A 15,819-nucleotide genomic window follows, 5' to 3' on the forward strand; every position below is an offset into this window, starting at 1 on the left:
ACTGTGCAGCCTTTGGGCAGCACTGCCGCTCGGGTTATGACCTGGATCCCAGGATGTTCCAGAAGGTTCATCGGTGTGGGGGGTGGTCTCTTTTAACTCAGACCAATCCTTCCGTTTGCATGACGTGTATTATCCTACTTTCATCCTAGCCCAAGTTGTCCGATGTGATACCAAGATGAAGGACAAGTGCAAAGGGTCCACGTGCAACAGGTAAGGTCTAGGCTGAACTTGTTGCCGACACCTGCAGCCCTACGAAGGGCTGCTGTGGGTTATGGGTCACCTCACAAGTTAGACTGACCGTGATGTCTTGGAGGTCTCTCTGACTGCCACCATTTATTATGAGCCTGGCACACGAAAATGATCTGTGTCTGTCAACTCAGAGCAGGGCTTCTGAACCGTGATGTACTGACACTTAGAGCCAGATAATTCTTTGTGGCAGGGCTATTCTGTGCCCTGGAGGGTTCTGAGCAGCATTCTGGCCTTACCCCACTGGATGCCAGGAGCACTCCCACCTTTAGGTGAGATGACAAAATGTCTCCAGAAATTTCCCACCGTTCCCTGAGGGGTAAAAATCACTCCCATTGATAACCTTTGACTAGGGAGTTGGCCTAAGCCCTGGGTCTCCTCCCACCTGGACATATATCCCAGTTAAGTGTTTCATCCCTAATGGGGAGGAGAGGCCTGAATCATGGATGCTCTAGGTTATTGGCCTGAAAAGAGTCCCCAGACTGTGGATGTGCAAGTAGCAGATGTGCTGTAGACATGGAGATCTTGCACGGTTGGGGCTCCATTCCACCTGTGTGTGTAAAGGGGGTCACAAGGCAACCCAGGGTTCTGTGCCAGGGAGGTCAGGGAGGGGGCCGTGGGAGGGCACGTGTGAGTTGGCACTGTTGGCCACTGACAGATCCAGCAGGACTGCGGTCTGTGAGTCTCCACTGAAGGAAGAACTGTCAGTGTATTTATTCCCCTGGTAGTTGAATGAATTCATCTAACTGATGGAGTCAGTATTGTCCATTCAGATGTTGAAGAATGTTTGCCAAGAAGGATGGGTTTGGTTTTGGCAGTGCAGCTGCTAGGCCACTCTTTCTGGCAGCAAATGGCCAACAGGTGCAGTGGCCTCACGCAGAACCTCGGGCTCATGGTTGGAAAACCATGTCAGTGGTAGAGTGGTACTTACTCCTCTTCCTCCAGAGTCTGGCAACCATTCATCTAAAGGTGAATTGTGGTATTTAGCGCATATGCTAAAAAGAGAAGGTAGCAGATCCTGCTATATACAATGGGGATTTGGGATTTTGTTTGCCAGGAGAAGCTTCCCTTGGACTTTGGCAGGAGTGTCAGGAAGTCAACTTTGAACAACCCAGGATGAGGTCGCTCAAGGGCTCGTGCAGCCCAAGAGCAGCTGGCCAGCAAGTACTGCAAAAGTAAAAGCAGTCAGTTTGTTGGTGAGATGAGCAACATGTGGCCATGAGGGGTGGTGGTTTAACTGTCCCTGTGCATGGCGTTAGGGCACATTCGCATGGGGCTGGGGTTTTCAGAATGCTGAGATGTCCCTTTGCGATGATGTGCCTTTCTATACTGCAAGCTCATTATGAGAGCAACATGCCTGAGTAGTCAATGCGAAAAAATTATAAGGTTTGGAGACCATCCATCAGGTGGCATTGAGAAAGTTCCAGAGTCGGTAGGTGGGACCCTCTGCAAGCAGCGAGAAGGTGGGCGTCCATCCACACATAGACTATTTGAGGCCTCCAATCAAGAACTATAACTCTCCCACCTGCAAACACAAGTGCATCCACAGTCTGTCTCCTTAAAGGGATCCCATCACCTGATGCTTTGACAAAAATAATATTTACTGGGCCATTTCTTTTCTGATCTAAAAGATATTCTTGTTTATTGTAAGTAATTCAGGAAAATTCAGGAAAAACAACAACAAAGAAGTTTATTTTTTTTTTTTAATTTTTATTTATTTATGATAGTCACAGAGACAGAGAGAGAGAGAGGCAGAGACACAGGCAGAGGGAGAAGCAGGCTCCATGCACCGGGAGCCCGATGTGGGATTCGATCCCGGGTCTCCAGGATCGCGCCCTGGGCCAAAGGCAGGCGCCAAACCGCTGCGCCACCCAGGGATCCCAACAAAGAAGTTTAAAGCAAAAAAAAAACCCAAATGTCCCAGCATCTTCTTGATATTCTTAGCAATTTGATGTAGTCCCTTCTCGTCTGTTTTCTGTGCCCCCGTGAGATTACCGCTGCTTATGCATCTTGTGCATTACTGTTTTCATTTAAGATTTTCCAAAGTCAAATATTTTTCAAAGACTTCATTTCTAGCAGATGCATCATACTCTAACGTACGACCACACAAACATATGTTTGGCCATTGCTTTGACAGTGCTGGCTTATTTCTAGTTTTTCATTATTATAAACACTTGGAATAATATGTGGGTCTTTCTGACTTCTACCTTGGGTTATACACTTACAAGGAAAGTTCAAGAATTGGAGGATATGAATTTTTAAGGCTTTCCAGAAAGCTTAATTTATGCATTTTCATGGGCATGAGCATTATCATTGAATTTTATTCTATTAAAAAAAACCTTGCAATTTGACACCTGAGAGAGGCATCTCCTTTCAATTAGTACCTTCTTTGATGACTGATAGTTCAGGATTTTGGGGTTTTTTTTGTTTTTTTGTTTTTTTGTTTTTTTTTGGTGCCTTTAAAGTTAAAGCCACATGTCTCTCTTCTGTGAATTGTCCTATTTGCGTCTCTGCCTTCAACACGAATCTCAAACACGTGATAAGAAGGTCAGATTGAATCTAGAATGGTGCTCGTGGGACTATGAGCTCCAGCCTAGGGAAGTTGTGACTCGCTTGGAAACAGTAAATTGTGTATCACCGAAGCTTCTCTCTGATATAATAGTAAAGCTTTTGTAGGAGACAAACCCAGATAAGTTCTTGGCGAGATTCCATCAACACGTTCACCTGTGAAAGTCATCTCCTTTCTTTTCCATTAGGTATCAGTGCCCCGCAGGCTGCCTGGAGAGCAAGGCAAAAGTTTTTGGGACTCTCTTCTATGAAAGTGTAAGTGTCCTGTGTGGACTCCCACCGTGTGTTTGTAAAGGAGGTTGGTGGTTCCTCACGATGAGATTTCCTTTCCACCCCTCAGCCTGAGAGCTGATCCGCACATATCTCTGGGATCACGGACTAGTAAAGCCACTTTGGGGAACGGGGGCTGACCCTCATGAAAGTCCGTCTCCATTCTAGACCTAGCATTAATGTGCTCCACTGGATGGGGAGAAAGGGCTGTTTGTCACTGTTCTTAGTTTGTAAAGCACCTCGGATGAGTTTTCTAAGATAAGCTACTCCAGGAACAAAGACGTGTTCTAGGGAAAGGAAGGTCAGAAGTGGGGCGAGCTCTGGCCTGACGTTTCAGCTTTTTGTGGGTTGAGGACAAACATCCTGGATATTTCTAAGAAGCCTGGACAAAGGCCAATTCAGATGGACTTATGGTGCCCCGTTCTTGCCCCCAGTCATCCAGCATATGCCGGGCCGCCATTCACTACGGAATCCTGGACAGCAAAGGTGGCCTGGTGGATGTCACCAGGAACGGGAAGGTCCCCTTCTTCGTCAGATCTGAGAGACATGGTGTGGAGTCTTTGAGGTAACTATTCTGTGATCAGGATTCCTTAAAACATTTTCCCCCATGGGTTATGAAAACATTGTCGAAATTTCGAAAAGCACCGAACAGTATAACGAAGCAGGGGGAAAAAAAACTATAAAGATAAACTTAACCATGTAGCTCAAAAATCACCCCATAGGCAAATTACCGTCTTTCCCCCAAGTGGGTTTTTCTGTGTTTAATTTGGCTGAGTTTTGACCCCTTCTTGAGTTTATAGGTTTCTTCCTGATTAGCATCTTTTCTTTCTAGAGAATGAGGCTTTTCATTTTTAAAATGTATTTACTTTTTTTTTGCAAGATACTGTTTTTCAGATAAGGCCTGCAGAGGCTGCAGGACAGGCTGTCCTCCCTATCCTGACTTTCTGGGGAGTGGTGGGGGAGGCCACATCGTGGTCTGTCCATAGAGACATAAAGTAACTGGGAGCATGGAACCCAACAGTGGCCAAACAGACTGGCTCTATCCTTCCTCTGCTCTGTGACCTTGGGCCAGTTTCTTCGTCCCTTCTGGGTGTCAGTACCTCGCTGGTCAAAGAGAGCCATGGTAGAACCCAGGGCTGACAGGCTGACACCCAGCTAGTCCACAGAGGTACAGCCAGCCAATCTTTAAAATGATAAAGTTCTTCCACAGTCGCCAGGAAAGATCTGTCACCCAGAGCCCTCAGAATGCACCCCTCCTCATGCCCGGGAGCCCCCTCCCCATGCAGGATTTAGTGTCTGGCCCAGCAGGGACACTGGGGACCCTGTCCCAGCTTCCTGCAGCCCTGGGCCATGGTGCATTGCATCAAGCAAGCTTCCCCGTGTCAGTGCCCTTCCCAGGGTCTGCAGCAAGGACCACAGTGACCAAAGCCCCTGTGTGTGTTCCAAGGAGTTCCACTCAGGACATTTCAAAAACCACATGAGTCATTCCCCTTTCAAAGGCCTGGTTCTTCAAGAGGTCTTGCAAAATTCCCTCTTCGTCTTAGCTAGGGACTCAGGGGTTGTGTAAACACAAGAGCAAGGAAGTCTAAACGGAAGCAACATATTCTCGGAGGCCCAGTGACCTAATGCTGGCCACACGAGGCTCAGCAGGGGCACCAGGTTTGGGCCCCACGTGGCCCAGCACGCTTGTCACAGAGCTGCTTCTGGGCCCTCCCAACTGCCAACTTTGCATCTGGAACAGAGTTCTTCACATTTTAGGGAGTCTGCAAACAGCGACACAAAGCAAATCAAAGCTTTATTTTCTCTAACCTCTAATTGAAATGTAGTATTTCCTGCTGGTATGAACGTTGGCCCCAAACCACAGTAGCATTAGCAGGGCCAGCAACCCTCTCACTGGGACAAATCTGGTTGTTGCGGCCATCTGAAAACACGGTCTCTGCCATCATTACCCTGAGACAACAGCGGTTAGAAGACTCGCCTCTCCATTGTGTTTTTAATGCATTCACTGGAATGCAGAGTCGTTTTAATACCTCTGTAACAATGTCATGAGTAACTGATTCTCTGTTAATCTTGTAAATTTATCATACACATTTTAAAGTCACTTTTCTGTGAAGAGGTCCATAGGCTTCCCAAGGCTGCCGGAGGGGTTCTTGGCACAGAGAAGTTTAACGAGCCCCGCTCTGGAATGTTCTAAGGGTGAGCCCTACTCTGGAATGTTCTAAGGGCTTTGAGCCTTCCCTAAGGCTGATGAGAAACAAGTAGGAAAATATAAAGTTGAGGCTGAAAATAAAATAAATGCAGGAGCAATCTTGGACTTTTAGAAACGATTCTGTTTGCATTTACCTCCTGTTTTCTTTTCTAGCAAATACAAGCCTTCCAGCTCATTCGTGGTGTCAAAAGTAAAAGGTAAGCTGGCCAGTCTGTTTTTATGGAACTGTAATACACAGGTTATCTTGGGTTTTCCTGGAGATGTCATTCTCCTTAGCTATTGATTGTATTTGATGCCTGTTAACACTGCTGTTCTCAGCCCTTAAAAAGGCATTTGAAAGGAGGCTCCTGATGAGGTCAATTCTTTAACCAGTTTCTAAACATATCTGAACTTGACATTGGCCCTAAATTGCTACCCCAGAAATGTGGGCCTGAGGTTCCCAGCTGAGTGCTGCAGAAATGCTAATGCCTGGGTGTAAAGCACCTGATAGGAGGTAGTCCGTTCCTGCTGGTCCACAGTAGCAACTGGAGCCCTGTGTTGAGAAGGGTGCTGAAGCCGCATTCTGAGCTCATTAGAAAATAGGGCTTGATAGACCAGTATTGTCTGCCATGAGGACCAGAGGAAAACGCAAGGAAGTATGTGGCACATGTTTGCCATCTCTGGCCCAGCTTTTCATATTACCTATAGTTTAAATTGCCTATGTATTTTTTTATTGTCTAGGGTACGTTCATTCAGCAGGGTGGGGTGCATCCCTGGGAGAGCATGCCATAAGCAGAAGGGGAGCTGTGCGTTATAGTTGCACAGACTGGGCACTGGACCAGAATAGTCTCAGGCAAGCGGAGATGCAGGGGCCCTTCCTCAGGAAGCTGGCCTGCCAACCCTTCCTTTCCTTTGGGAAAGCAGTTCTTGTCGTCATAGCCCTGGATGCACAAAGATCTGGTTAGATGATTTTATAAAAACATACGGTAGTTTTTTTCCTTATTACAAAAATAATGCCTATTTATTCCAGATAATTTAAAAATATGAAGAAGCATTAAAAAATGTTTGGCCCATATTCTAGAGATAACATTTGTGAACATTTTGGAAGTACTTTTATAATTTATTTTCCCATGATTGAGTATGTGCGCTGGTAATACACTGATACACTTTTAAAAATTGCAATGGAATTACATAAATTTGGTAACATGATTTTTTTCCCCTAAATAATAATGTATCAGGAAGATGCTTCTGTGCCTTTAAATGGTGTTCTAAACCTAATTTTAATGACCTCCCCTGCCTTTCATGGTATAGCAACCTGTGGCATATAGAACCGGTCCCCTTTGTTGGATTGCTACCCACAAATGTAGGCTGGACCAGGGGTTGGCAAACTACCACCCTCAGGGCAAATCCTGCCTGCCATCTGTCTTTGTAAATAAAGTTTTATTGGCACACATCACACCCATTCATTTACACGTCTGCTATAGCTGGTTTCTGCTCCTCCAGCAGTGTTGAGTGGTTGCTACATAGTCCACAGGGCCTCAAAGCCAGAAATACTTAGCCTCTGGTCCTTTAGGAAAAGTTTGCCGAGCCCTGGACTAGCTGACGACATGCTCTCAGAGACCACAGGCAGCCAGTATTAGAGCCACTTTCAGACCTCTGTGACCTTGAGGATGAGCTCTAGACCAGGAATCGGAAACCTGCCCTCCCACCATGCCCTATGTGGACCCAGGATGGTCTCTGGCCTTTGGGCCTCTGTTTTTCTCCTCTGTGTAATTAGAATAATACCTGCCATGAGGATGGGGTAGGGGAGAGCTTCAAAATAGAAAAGCAGACAAAAGGTATCATTGGTCCCATGGAGAAACTATAGGGGGTGATAACACTCCTGAACCGTAGACACACTCAGGCCACAGGGCATCTCATCCCTTGAGGGGCCCAAGATGAGGTGCCGGTCAGTGCCAAGACTCAGCACCTGCTGGCTTCTTGTCCCACCTCTGTTCGAGGACCCAGTGAGCCCCCAGGACCTGCTTGTCCAATGGGCTGTTTCACAGGCTGGCAGCCTGAGACCCCAGCTTGCCAACAACCTCACCATTTCCCATCATGTTCCTGTCCCCAGTGCAGGACCTGGACTGTTATACCACGGTTGCTCAGCTCTGCCCGTTTGAGAAGGCGGGGACCCACTGCCCGAGGTAAGGCCCACTGGCATCTGGTTTAGCAAATACAGGGGCTGAGAGGAGGCATCATGCTGAGTTGTGGGGGAGGGGCGGGAGGTCATCTCATGAAATGAAGCACAACTGCGTTCTAGGTGTGTCCCTTTGGTGCAGACACCCAGAAAACCGACTTCTTCATGCTGAGTTACAGACCCGCTGGACTCCTCCCTGAGACCACAGTTCCCAACCCTGGCTGTGGGATAGAATTGCAGGACGTCACCTTATTAGGAACTCCAGGCTGTCATCTGTCTGCTTTCAATCAGTTCCTTGATCCTTGTGCTTCATCTGTGACATCTTCTATGGGTCATTTTAGAACCAGCTCATTATACCCCAGCTTTTCTGGGGTATAACTTGCACACACTAAAATCCAGCCATTGTTAAGTATGCAATTCTATGAGTCTTGACAAATGTACCCAATCGTGTCGCCACCTCCACAGTCAAGCTGGAGAATGTGTTCATCATTCCAGAACGTCCCTTCTCATCCCCCTCTCCCTCCACCTCACACCCATGTGTCTGCCAGCCACTGGTCTCCTTTCTGGCATTATAATTTTGCCTTTTCTAGCATTTCACACAAACAGCACCATCATAATATGTAGACTTCTGTGTCTGGCTTCTTTCACTCTGCATAATACTTTTGAGATTCATCTGTGCTGCGAGCATGTCAGCTGTTCCCTCTGTCGTGTTGCTATGTGGGGTTCTATTCTGTGCACGGAACACAATTCGTCCAAGGAATAGGTTTTACATGTGTTTACCCACACCTTAATTGGCTGGTTTTTGGAGGATGATGAATGGTGACGTAAAGTAACCTTTGGTAATATTGGCCTCTGAAGTACCTGGTAGTCCTCTTGGAAGCTACGAATCCATCTCCTGGGCCCCTAGGCCTATGGACTTTCCAAAAGACTCACCTTAAAACTAACATGTAGACACCCTCAAGGTGTGTGCAGGGAAGAGCCCTGGGAGGGTGCTGGTGATGGAGAAGACACTGGGTGGGGAACCCCCCCCTCCTCCCCTCTGCTGCTCATGATCCCCCTGGAGCTTTCTCATTGGCTTCTACCACCAACATCACCACCATGCTGATCCCCTTGGAATATTCAATCAACTTTTTATTAAGTATTAAATAGTTAACCCAAATATTCAAGAGAAGCAGAAGGAAATTATTTCATAAAACATAAAAGAACAAAGATCTTGATCTAGTGCAAGCTTACAAAACACAGGTTTCTCACCTGCCATTCTAGAAAAAGTAGGAAAGAATTTTCTTCCCCAATTTCTTTTTTCTTTTTTAAAATCTCACATACATCTTCCTTCTCTCCTCCCACCTGCCCTCACACCTGCCCCCCTTCCCCCCAGACTATTTTAACTTCCCAATGCCTTTGCCTGGCTCTCTTACCTGCCAGAATCTTGTCTGTTGTGGGGCCAGATGGTTTCCAGCCACCATCTTGGTTTCTTGGTCTCTGGGTTCCAGCAACATGGTGTACTATTGCAGATAAAAGCTAAAAAACCTTTTCTTAAATTCATGCTTTTTACTGATTTGAATCTTTTGTACCACCTAGGACCCACCCATTTCCAGTTTGAGGTATTCTCCTCATCCCCTATGCCTTTAACAGGGACGTGGTGACTGACCCAGTGGTGATCTAACCTCTTCCGCCTTAGGTTATCAGTGCCCCTTCCCTGGAATAGTCTGACTCACTGAGGTGAGGGCCCTCCGCCCTTTCCGCCCTCACCCAGGGAAGTGGCCTTTAAAAAAAGTCTATTGATTATAATCTCTCTGATTATGAGGTACCCATAATATGAATTGGCCAACACCCACAAACGGAAGGTTCAACCTCTCCCAATCCCATATTCACCTTTCTTACATATTTATTCTTTTTCACCTTATTTTTGCATGTCTCATATGGAATTTAAAAATTCTGTATGCACTGTTTACAAAGAGGGAAAATATCTACCACTGCTAGGGTGGGAGAGGTATATTTTTTTTTTGAAAGAGTAAACTGTATGGTTGTCTCCTTTCCCATGTAAGAAGTTAATCTTGAAATTCAAATAGGGAAGGCTAGCTGCTTCTTGAGAACTTTTGTTTTCTAATGATCATAACCATCATACAAATGTTTCTTATTTTCCAGAGTTCATTGCCCAGCACACTGCAAAGACGAGCCATCCTACTGGGCTCCTGTGTTTGGAACTAACATCTATGCAGATGTGAGTATGCCAGCATTTTCCATGACCACCTCTCAAAGCATGCTAAGACCTTAGAAACCACGTTCCAAGGCCTGGATACCAGAAACCTGAGATCTCATTCCTGTGCTTCTAGCTAAATTTAGATCATTTATTTCTGCAACCCTACCCTAGTTTCCCCATTTATAGTGGTATTAGTACTTCCACTTATGTATGCTTATGAATGCGGATGCAGGTGAACCTCATGTTATGAAAGTGTTTTCAGAATTTGGTACATTGAATCCTGCTTCCCCATTCATGTGCATTTTTAATATGAAGGCTTTCACATATCACATATATCATTTCCCCAGATATTTAATAATCTTTCCAGCTCTCTGCTGCATTTATAGAACTGGTCCACTCTACTCACTGCACTTCTTTTTGGCTATATCTTCACTTAGCTAAAAGCACATGGAAGGTGCTACAAATTAGACTAATTTACTACTTGTTCATAACCACTCTTATTACACTGGAGTCCATTCTTCCACATTTTCTTACTAACTTTAACAAGGAAGCTTTAGCTTGATTTTTCTGAGTGAATCTTCCAGAATATAGTCTGTTCTTTCCAGTTGCCCAGCGTTGAGGGACATGGTGTCCCAAAGATGGGAATGTGGTCATAGCCATGTGCACCAGGCTGTGTGATGTTCTTGCCAAGTTGCTTACCTCTCTGTAGAATTAGCCAGCTGGGCCTTTCAAGTCCAAGGAATTTTTGAGGCCTAACATTTCATGATTAGTTCAGCATCACTCATCCCCAGCTAACATTTTTACTCAACTCTTTTCCATCTTCATATTAATTGTTCTCTCCCACCCACCACCACAATCTGCCTCCCTCTGCTTCATTTGTTCCAAATTCCTATAAATATGAGGTCACCAAGTTCTTTAAAGTCAAAGCAACCTTCATGACTACCTTTTTTTTCCCCTCATCTTTTTTCTCTCCTTTTTTAAATGAATTTTTTTCTTCTCAGAAGCCATTCAGCCGAAATTGAGTTTTAAAATTTTAATGAAGTAAAATAATGTCTATCAATTGTTATACCAAATGTTTGACCCAAAGCCTGCTATTAAAGATGGAGACTTTGATTTTAAGGACTTAAAAATAAAGGGATAGGCCAAATGATTCTAGTGAAATACAGAGAATAAAGCAGGCGTGACAATATTGCTATCTGAAAAGTGGAATTTAGGGCTAAGCATACTGAATAGGACAACACAATTCATTGCGCAGTAGCACAAATGGTATAATTTATGAAGATAAGAGATCAAATCTGTATGCACCAAACAACATAGCAGCTAAACATATAAAGTTTTTTTAAAAGGTTAGAAACACAAGGAGAAATTGATGAAAATTAACAAAAATATAAAACTATCTTTTACTATGTTTTAGGTTCTTTAAAAACACCATTTCTAGGTATTATTGTCCCTATCTTATAAGAAAATAAAGCGAGGCTTAGAATAACCTGCTTCCAAATCACATAGCTAATACAGAGCCACGATGAGATGCTGTGAGGTTATGTCTTGCTTCAGGTTCTTTTATTTCCCTACTGTACTCTGCTTTGTTTAAATGTGCCTGCATTCATAATTACACTGATGTGAATGGGCACGTGAGTGAAGACCTGTATGTAGTCTTTAACTTGTTCACTAGGGTTTTGAGCTTTTAGAACCACAGTGCTCACCGCAGGGCTTGGCACATAATGATTGTTCAGTTAATGTCTGTTGAAGGAATAAATAAAGATGCTACATTAATCAATGTTTAAATATTAAGCTCTTCAGAAAATAAAAGAAGGAAGGGAGAAAGAAAGAGAAAGAGAGGGGAGACAGGGAGAGGCGAGGGGAGGAGTAAGGAGAGAAGGAAAGGAGGTCTGTCCATCTCAGAGGTTCTTTCCTGGCCTTGGTTTCTAGGTCACTCTGTATTCTGGGAAATGACGATGTCTTTTGGAAAGTGTCTGTTTAGCTAAGAGATTTATTTTGGGAGAGTTGTCTCCAGATCTTCGAAGGGCCTAATAGAGCCACCATTCCTCCTGCTCACCCATAGTGCATTACTTGGCAGCCCCTTCCCTCCGTGGTGAGCTGCCTACAGGAACAGCAGCAGGGTGTAGCCCAAAGAGCAAAGTCTTGGTCACAGATGCAAATTTAAGACCTGGTTGCGAGATGGTGGATGAGCCTTTCTCCTACTCCGAGCCTCAGTTTTCTTATCTCTCTTCCCTGTCTCCTTCGGCTGCTGGATAAGTTCTCACACTTGGGCATACATCAGAATCCCCCAGAGGGCTTGTTCAAACAGATTTCTGGGCCCCACCCCAGCATTTCTGACTCAGTGAGTCTGGAGGAGAGCCAGAGAATCTGCATTTCTGACAAGTTCCCAGACGATGCTGATGCTGCTGGTCCGGGACGACAGTCCCTTGAGTGTTTTCAATAATGGTGACGGTGACAGTGATGATTATGGTGGTGCCCAGTTATCTTATTTACTAACATCTACTGAGTGCTGCCTGCAGCGAGCCTGCATTCAACCCCTGAGCTCATTGCATCTTCCACATAGTCCTCTTAGACTCTTCCTGGTCCCATGAGGAGTAATGGGCAGCTTGCTGGCTATGGAGGGCAGTCCTGGCTCAGCTGTTTGCCAGCTGAGTGATTTGGGGCAAGTCATTTAACCTCCTTGAACCTCTTTCCACTCCTCTGTTAAGAGAGGACAATAATACCTACCTTGCAGGATTATTGAGAGATTTCTCCATCACTGCACAGGGAAACTCATAGAACAGGGCCTGCCTTGGTAAATGCTCCTAAGTGTTACCTATGATGATCCCCCCTTTATATCAACAAAATAGGGGCTCTCGGGGTTAAAGCAGGTCATTCAAGGCCACCTAGCTGGTAAGTGGTAGAGGCAGGATGGGTTCCAGCCTCACTGAGACCACATTTGTGGTGATGGCAGCAGTTAATAAGCATGTAGATGTTCGTGTTACTCGGGCCCTGAGGAGAGAAAGTGGACAACCTGTATCTATAGAAGCTTGCCTCATGAGGGGAGACACCTCTGAGGAAGGGAGAGGAAGGGGAAGACACGGGTTTGCCCAACGTTGTGGTTGCGTGAAGAGGTGTGTGTTGATAACGGACGATAGCTGTGCCTATCTCGTGAGAAAGATCTGGCTGGCTGGGTGGTGTTCATACTCACCGCTGATGTTATCACAGAAAACTTTCTGTGCCACTGGTGTCCAGAATTCCTCTGGGGACCGGAGGCAAAGGACAGTCACAGAGGGCGCAAAACCAGAGCACCCCACCTTCCGGCAGCGTTTAGTTCAGAGGATGCGCCTCCCCAGGAAGGGCCTGCGCGAGGTGGGATCGAGGCCCTCCTGGCACTGCCGTGGAAGTGGCCGCTCGGTTGGTGGAATGAGCAGCAGCCGAGAGGCCGGAGGACTGCCAGTTCGGCCCACGCACGGGGACAACCTGCACGTCTGCATGCGCGCGGCGTTAGAGCGCCCCGGAGGCCCTGCCTCCTGATCCTCGGGCACCGCACAGCCTTTGCAGAACTGGAAACCTACGGATCGTTTTTCTGAGATGATCGTTAAGAAGGCTTCCTCGTGCAGACAAGGCAACTGACTGTCCCCGCTTCCCTGGGCCTGAGGGGTCGCCCTCATTCGGCGCTAGCATCAGGGTCCTGCCCACCCTACGGGCCCCCAGAGCACTGCCTGCACCCCTGGGGCCTCCCAGATCCCCGGAGCCTGCTTTGCTAAGGAACCTGCCCTCGTCCGTTTATTTATCAGAGAAGCAAAGATGTGTCAGGGCAGGATCGGCCGTGGCCTTCGGTTCCTCACCTCGTCACAGGGGTGAGCACTCCCACGTCGTTGGTGCGAATGCTCGCTTGGGCTCTCGGGCTCTGCCCTTTCCACAGCCCTCGGCATCCCTGGGAACAGGCCGGGTGGCCTCTGCTGCTGAGAGCCTTATTCTTCGTATGCAAAACCAGCGGCTTCTCGGGCAGGACCTGGTTCCAAGGAGGGGGCAGGAGCCCACAGCCTGGACAGGGGTCCCTAAGAGGGGCTGCCCGGGGCTCCCAACAGGCTGCAGGTTCAGAGCAGCCACGCGTGAGATTTCAAATCTGGATTTTCAAAGAGCCCACTTGAATCCGTTCACTCACGTCTGGTGTTAGGAACCTGCTCATGGGCTGCTTGTCCTATTCAAAGGGCGGTTTAGGGTACGAACTCCATTCTACGTTCTGTGTCTGCACTTGGCCACTTCTGATGCCCCGTGTAAGTAGAATCATACAGGGTTCTTCTGCACCAGCCTACTCTCTTCAAGAAGGAGGTGCCGGCTGGGCTAACCAGTGGTTGGAACCTGAGTCACGCCCCAGGGGGTTCCTGGGTCCCAGGCACTGCGTCGACAGGTGGCCTTGAGAAGACAGCCAAGCCCAGACCCACCCTCCTGCCGAGTGACCATCACCTGGTGGTGTTTGCACACTGGGGGCACGGCCAGCAGTGGCCTCACCTCCACTCCCTGCGTGGCACATGTATGGCACGAAGCATCCTAGCATCCTCCCCCATCTACCCTCGACACACACGGAGTCTGCGGGTAAAGCCCCCAGTCATGGCCACGGCCATGGCCACAGGTCACTCGGTCATGAATGAAGGCAGGGACTAGAGTCAGTCCTCCTGCCCTGTAGACATCGGCCTGACTTTCCGTCTTCAAGTTGACAGGTTGCTGAGCTGGACTGAGCAGCTCGCTCCATCAGCCTGGGTGAACACGTTATCGGATGTCACTGGGGCCACCCTCCTGGTGACTCTGTTTTCTGGATATTTGGAAGTCATCAAACTTTAAGGGACCTCATCCGTGGAACATGTTTGTAATAAGACAGTGATTAGAAGCTGTGTTGGTGTCTTAGGGCTGCTGGAATAAATGTCCACAGACTTAGGAACCTCATGGCCTAAAACACTACCTCCTTACTGTCCCACAGTCTGGAGGTCAGAAACCCAACACAGGCCTCCCCGAGCTCAGGTCAAGCTGTCGGCAGAGCTGCGTTCCTTCTGGAGCTTCCAGGAGAACCTGTGTTTTCCTGTCTTCCCCACTTTCCAGAGGCCGCCCACAGCCCCTGCTCGTGGCACCCCCTCCATCGGCAAAGCCAGCGGTGTGGTATGAGGTTTCTCTGACTCTGCTCCCTGTACCCCCCTCCTGGAAGGACCCTTGTAATGACTCCTCACAAACTCCTCGCTTGACTCAGTCACCTCTGTGGCGCCCTTTGGCCACCTGAGCTCACACGGTCCCAGGCTCCGGAGACGGGGATGTGGACACCGTTGGAGGCCAGTACTCTGCTGACCACAGAAGCATAGACTTTGCTCAACCAGAATCTCTGCTAAGCCACATTCTGCATGACCCTGGCCAAGTTCTTGAATCTTACAAACCCCATGCTTCCCGGCCTGTAAAATGGGAATAGCGGTACTCACCCATCCTATTGGAAGATGAAATGAGATCACGAGGCAGAGGCAGTCAGCCCAGGGCCTGGCACTGAAGAGGCTCGGAGTTAGGCATTAGGTCTACTGGGAAGGAGGCTGGTGGCCCCACAGATGGATCGGCTCAGCCCTTGTATGCAGCCCTGGCCACTCGTGAGAACCACCTGACCAGTGTGTAATTAAAATGCTGAAGTTCAGGCTTCCCCCACAGCAGCAGAATCCAGTGGGGTGGGGAATGGGGGGCCGGGCACTGTCACCGAGTGAAGATGCGGCAGGTGGCTCTGGGTTGCAGTGAAGACTCACGCCCACTGCCAAGGCCAGGGCTGGATTTTACCCCAGGATGGATGACAGGATCATGGAAGTGGCAGGACAATGTACCGATGTGGTTCTTCACCTTGAGTGTGTCTCACATCACCTGGCCCTAGTTGGGGGCGATTCTGATTCAGCAGGTCAGGGGGACCAAGAACCAGCCACCCCACCCCTGAATGAATCTCCCCAGTTTGAGAAATCTTGATTAATTAGTCCCAGACATTTCATCCTGAGGATCATTTTCCTCCTGGATAATTAAAGACCCTAAATGAAAGTTTAACTCAAGGACGGGTTTATTATCCAGAAATTCAATTACCCCATAATCTTGGAAAACAGCACATCCTGCCTCTACTTCAAAGGCAGTGGCTCCCTTGGCCCCTAGAATGAGCCTAAAATCCTTGTG

The 15,819-nt window shown here is 47.5% G+C and overlaps 1 protein-coding gene and 1 long non-coding RNA gene across 2 annotated transcripts in view; one reads left to right on the forward strand and one right to left on the reverse strand.

Annotated features, from left to right (window-relative positions):
* Nucleotides 1-15,819, forward strand: part of CRISPLD2 (cysteine rich secretory protein LCCL domain containing 2) — a 64,876-nt gene that overhangs the window by 34,976 nt on the left and 14,081 nt on the right. Inside the window, exons 8-13 of the mRNA XM_072819487.1 lie at nucleotides 150-210; nucleotides 3,003-3,069; nucleotides 3,519-3,649; nucleotides 5,447-5,490; nucleotides 7,386-7,458; nucleotides 9,597-9,672. Of these exons, the coding sequence (XP_072675588.1) occupies nucleotides 150-210; nucleotides 3,003-3,069; nucleotides 3,519-3,649; nucleotides 5,447-5,490; nucleotides 7,386-7,458; nucleotides 9,597-9,672 (452 nt within the window). The remainder of the gene's footprint in view (nucleotides 1-149; nucleotides 211-3,002; nucleotides 3,070-3,518; nucleotides 3,650-5,446; nucleotides 5,491-7,385; nucleotides 7,459-9,596; nucleotides 9,673-15,819) is intronic.
* On the reverse strand, nucleotides 6,076-10,490 carry LOC140629989 (uncharacterized). Its single transcript, XR_012027775.1, has 3 exons — nucleotides 10,351-10,490; nucleotides 8,867-8,969; nucleotides 6,076-6,213 (listed from the first exon to the last, which is right to left on the reverse strand). It is a non-coding gene; the product is annotated as an uncharacterized lncRNA (long non-coding RNA).

Source organism: Canis lupus, chromosome 3 (assembly GCF_048164855.1).
Source record: "Canis lupus baileyi chromosome 3, mCanLup2.hap1, whole genome shotgun sequence".
In the NCBI taxonomy this organism is placed as follows: domain Eukaryota; kingdom Metazoa; phylum Chordata; class Mammalia; order Carnivora; family Canidae; genus Canis; species Canis lupus.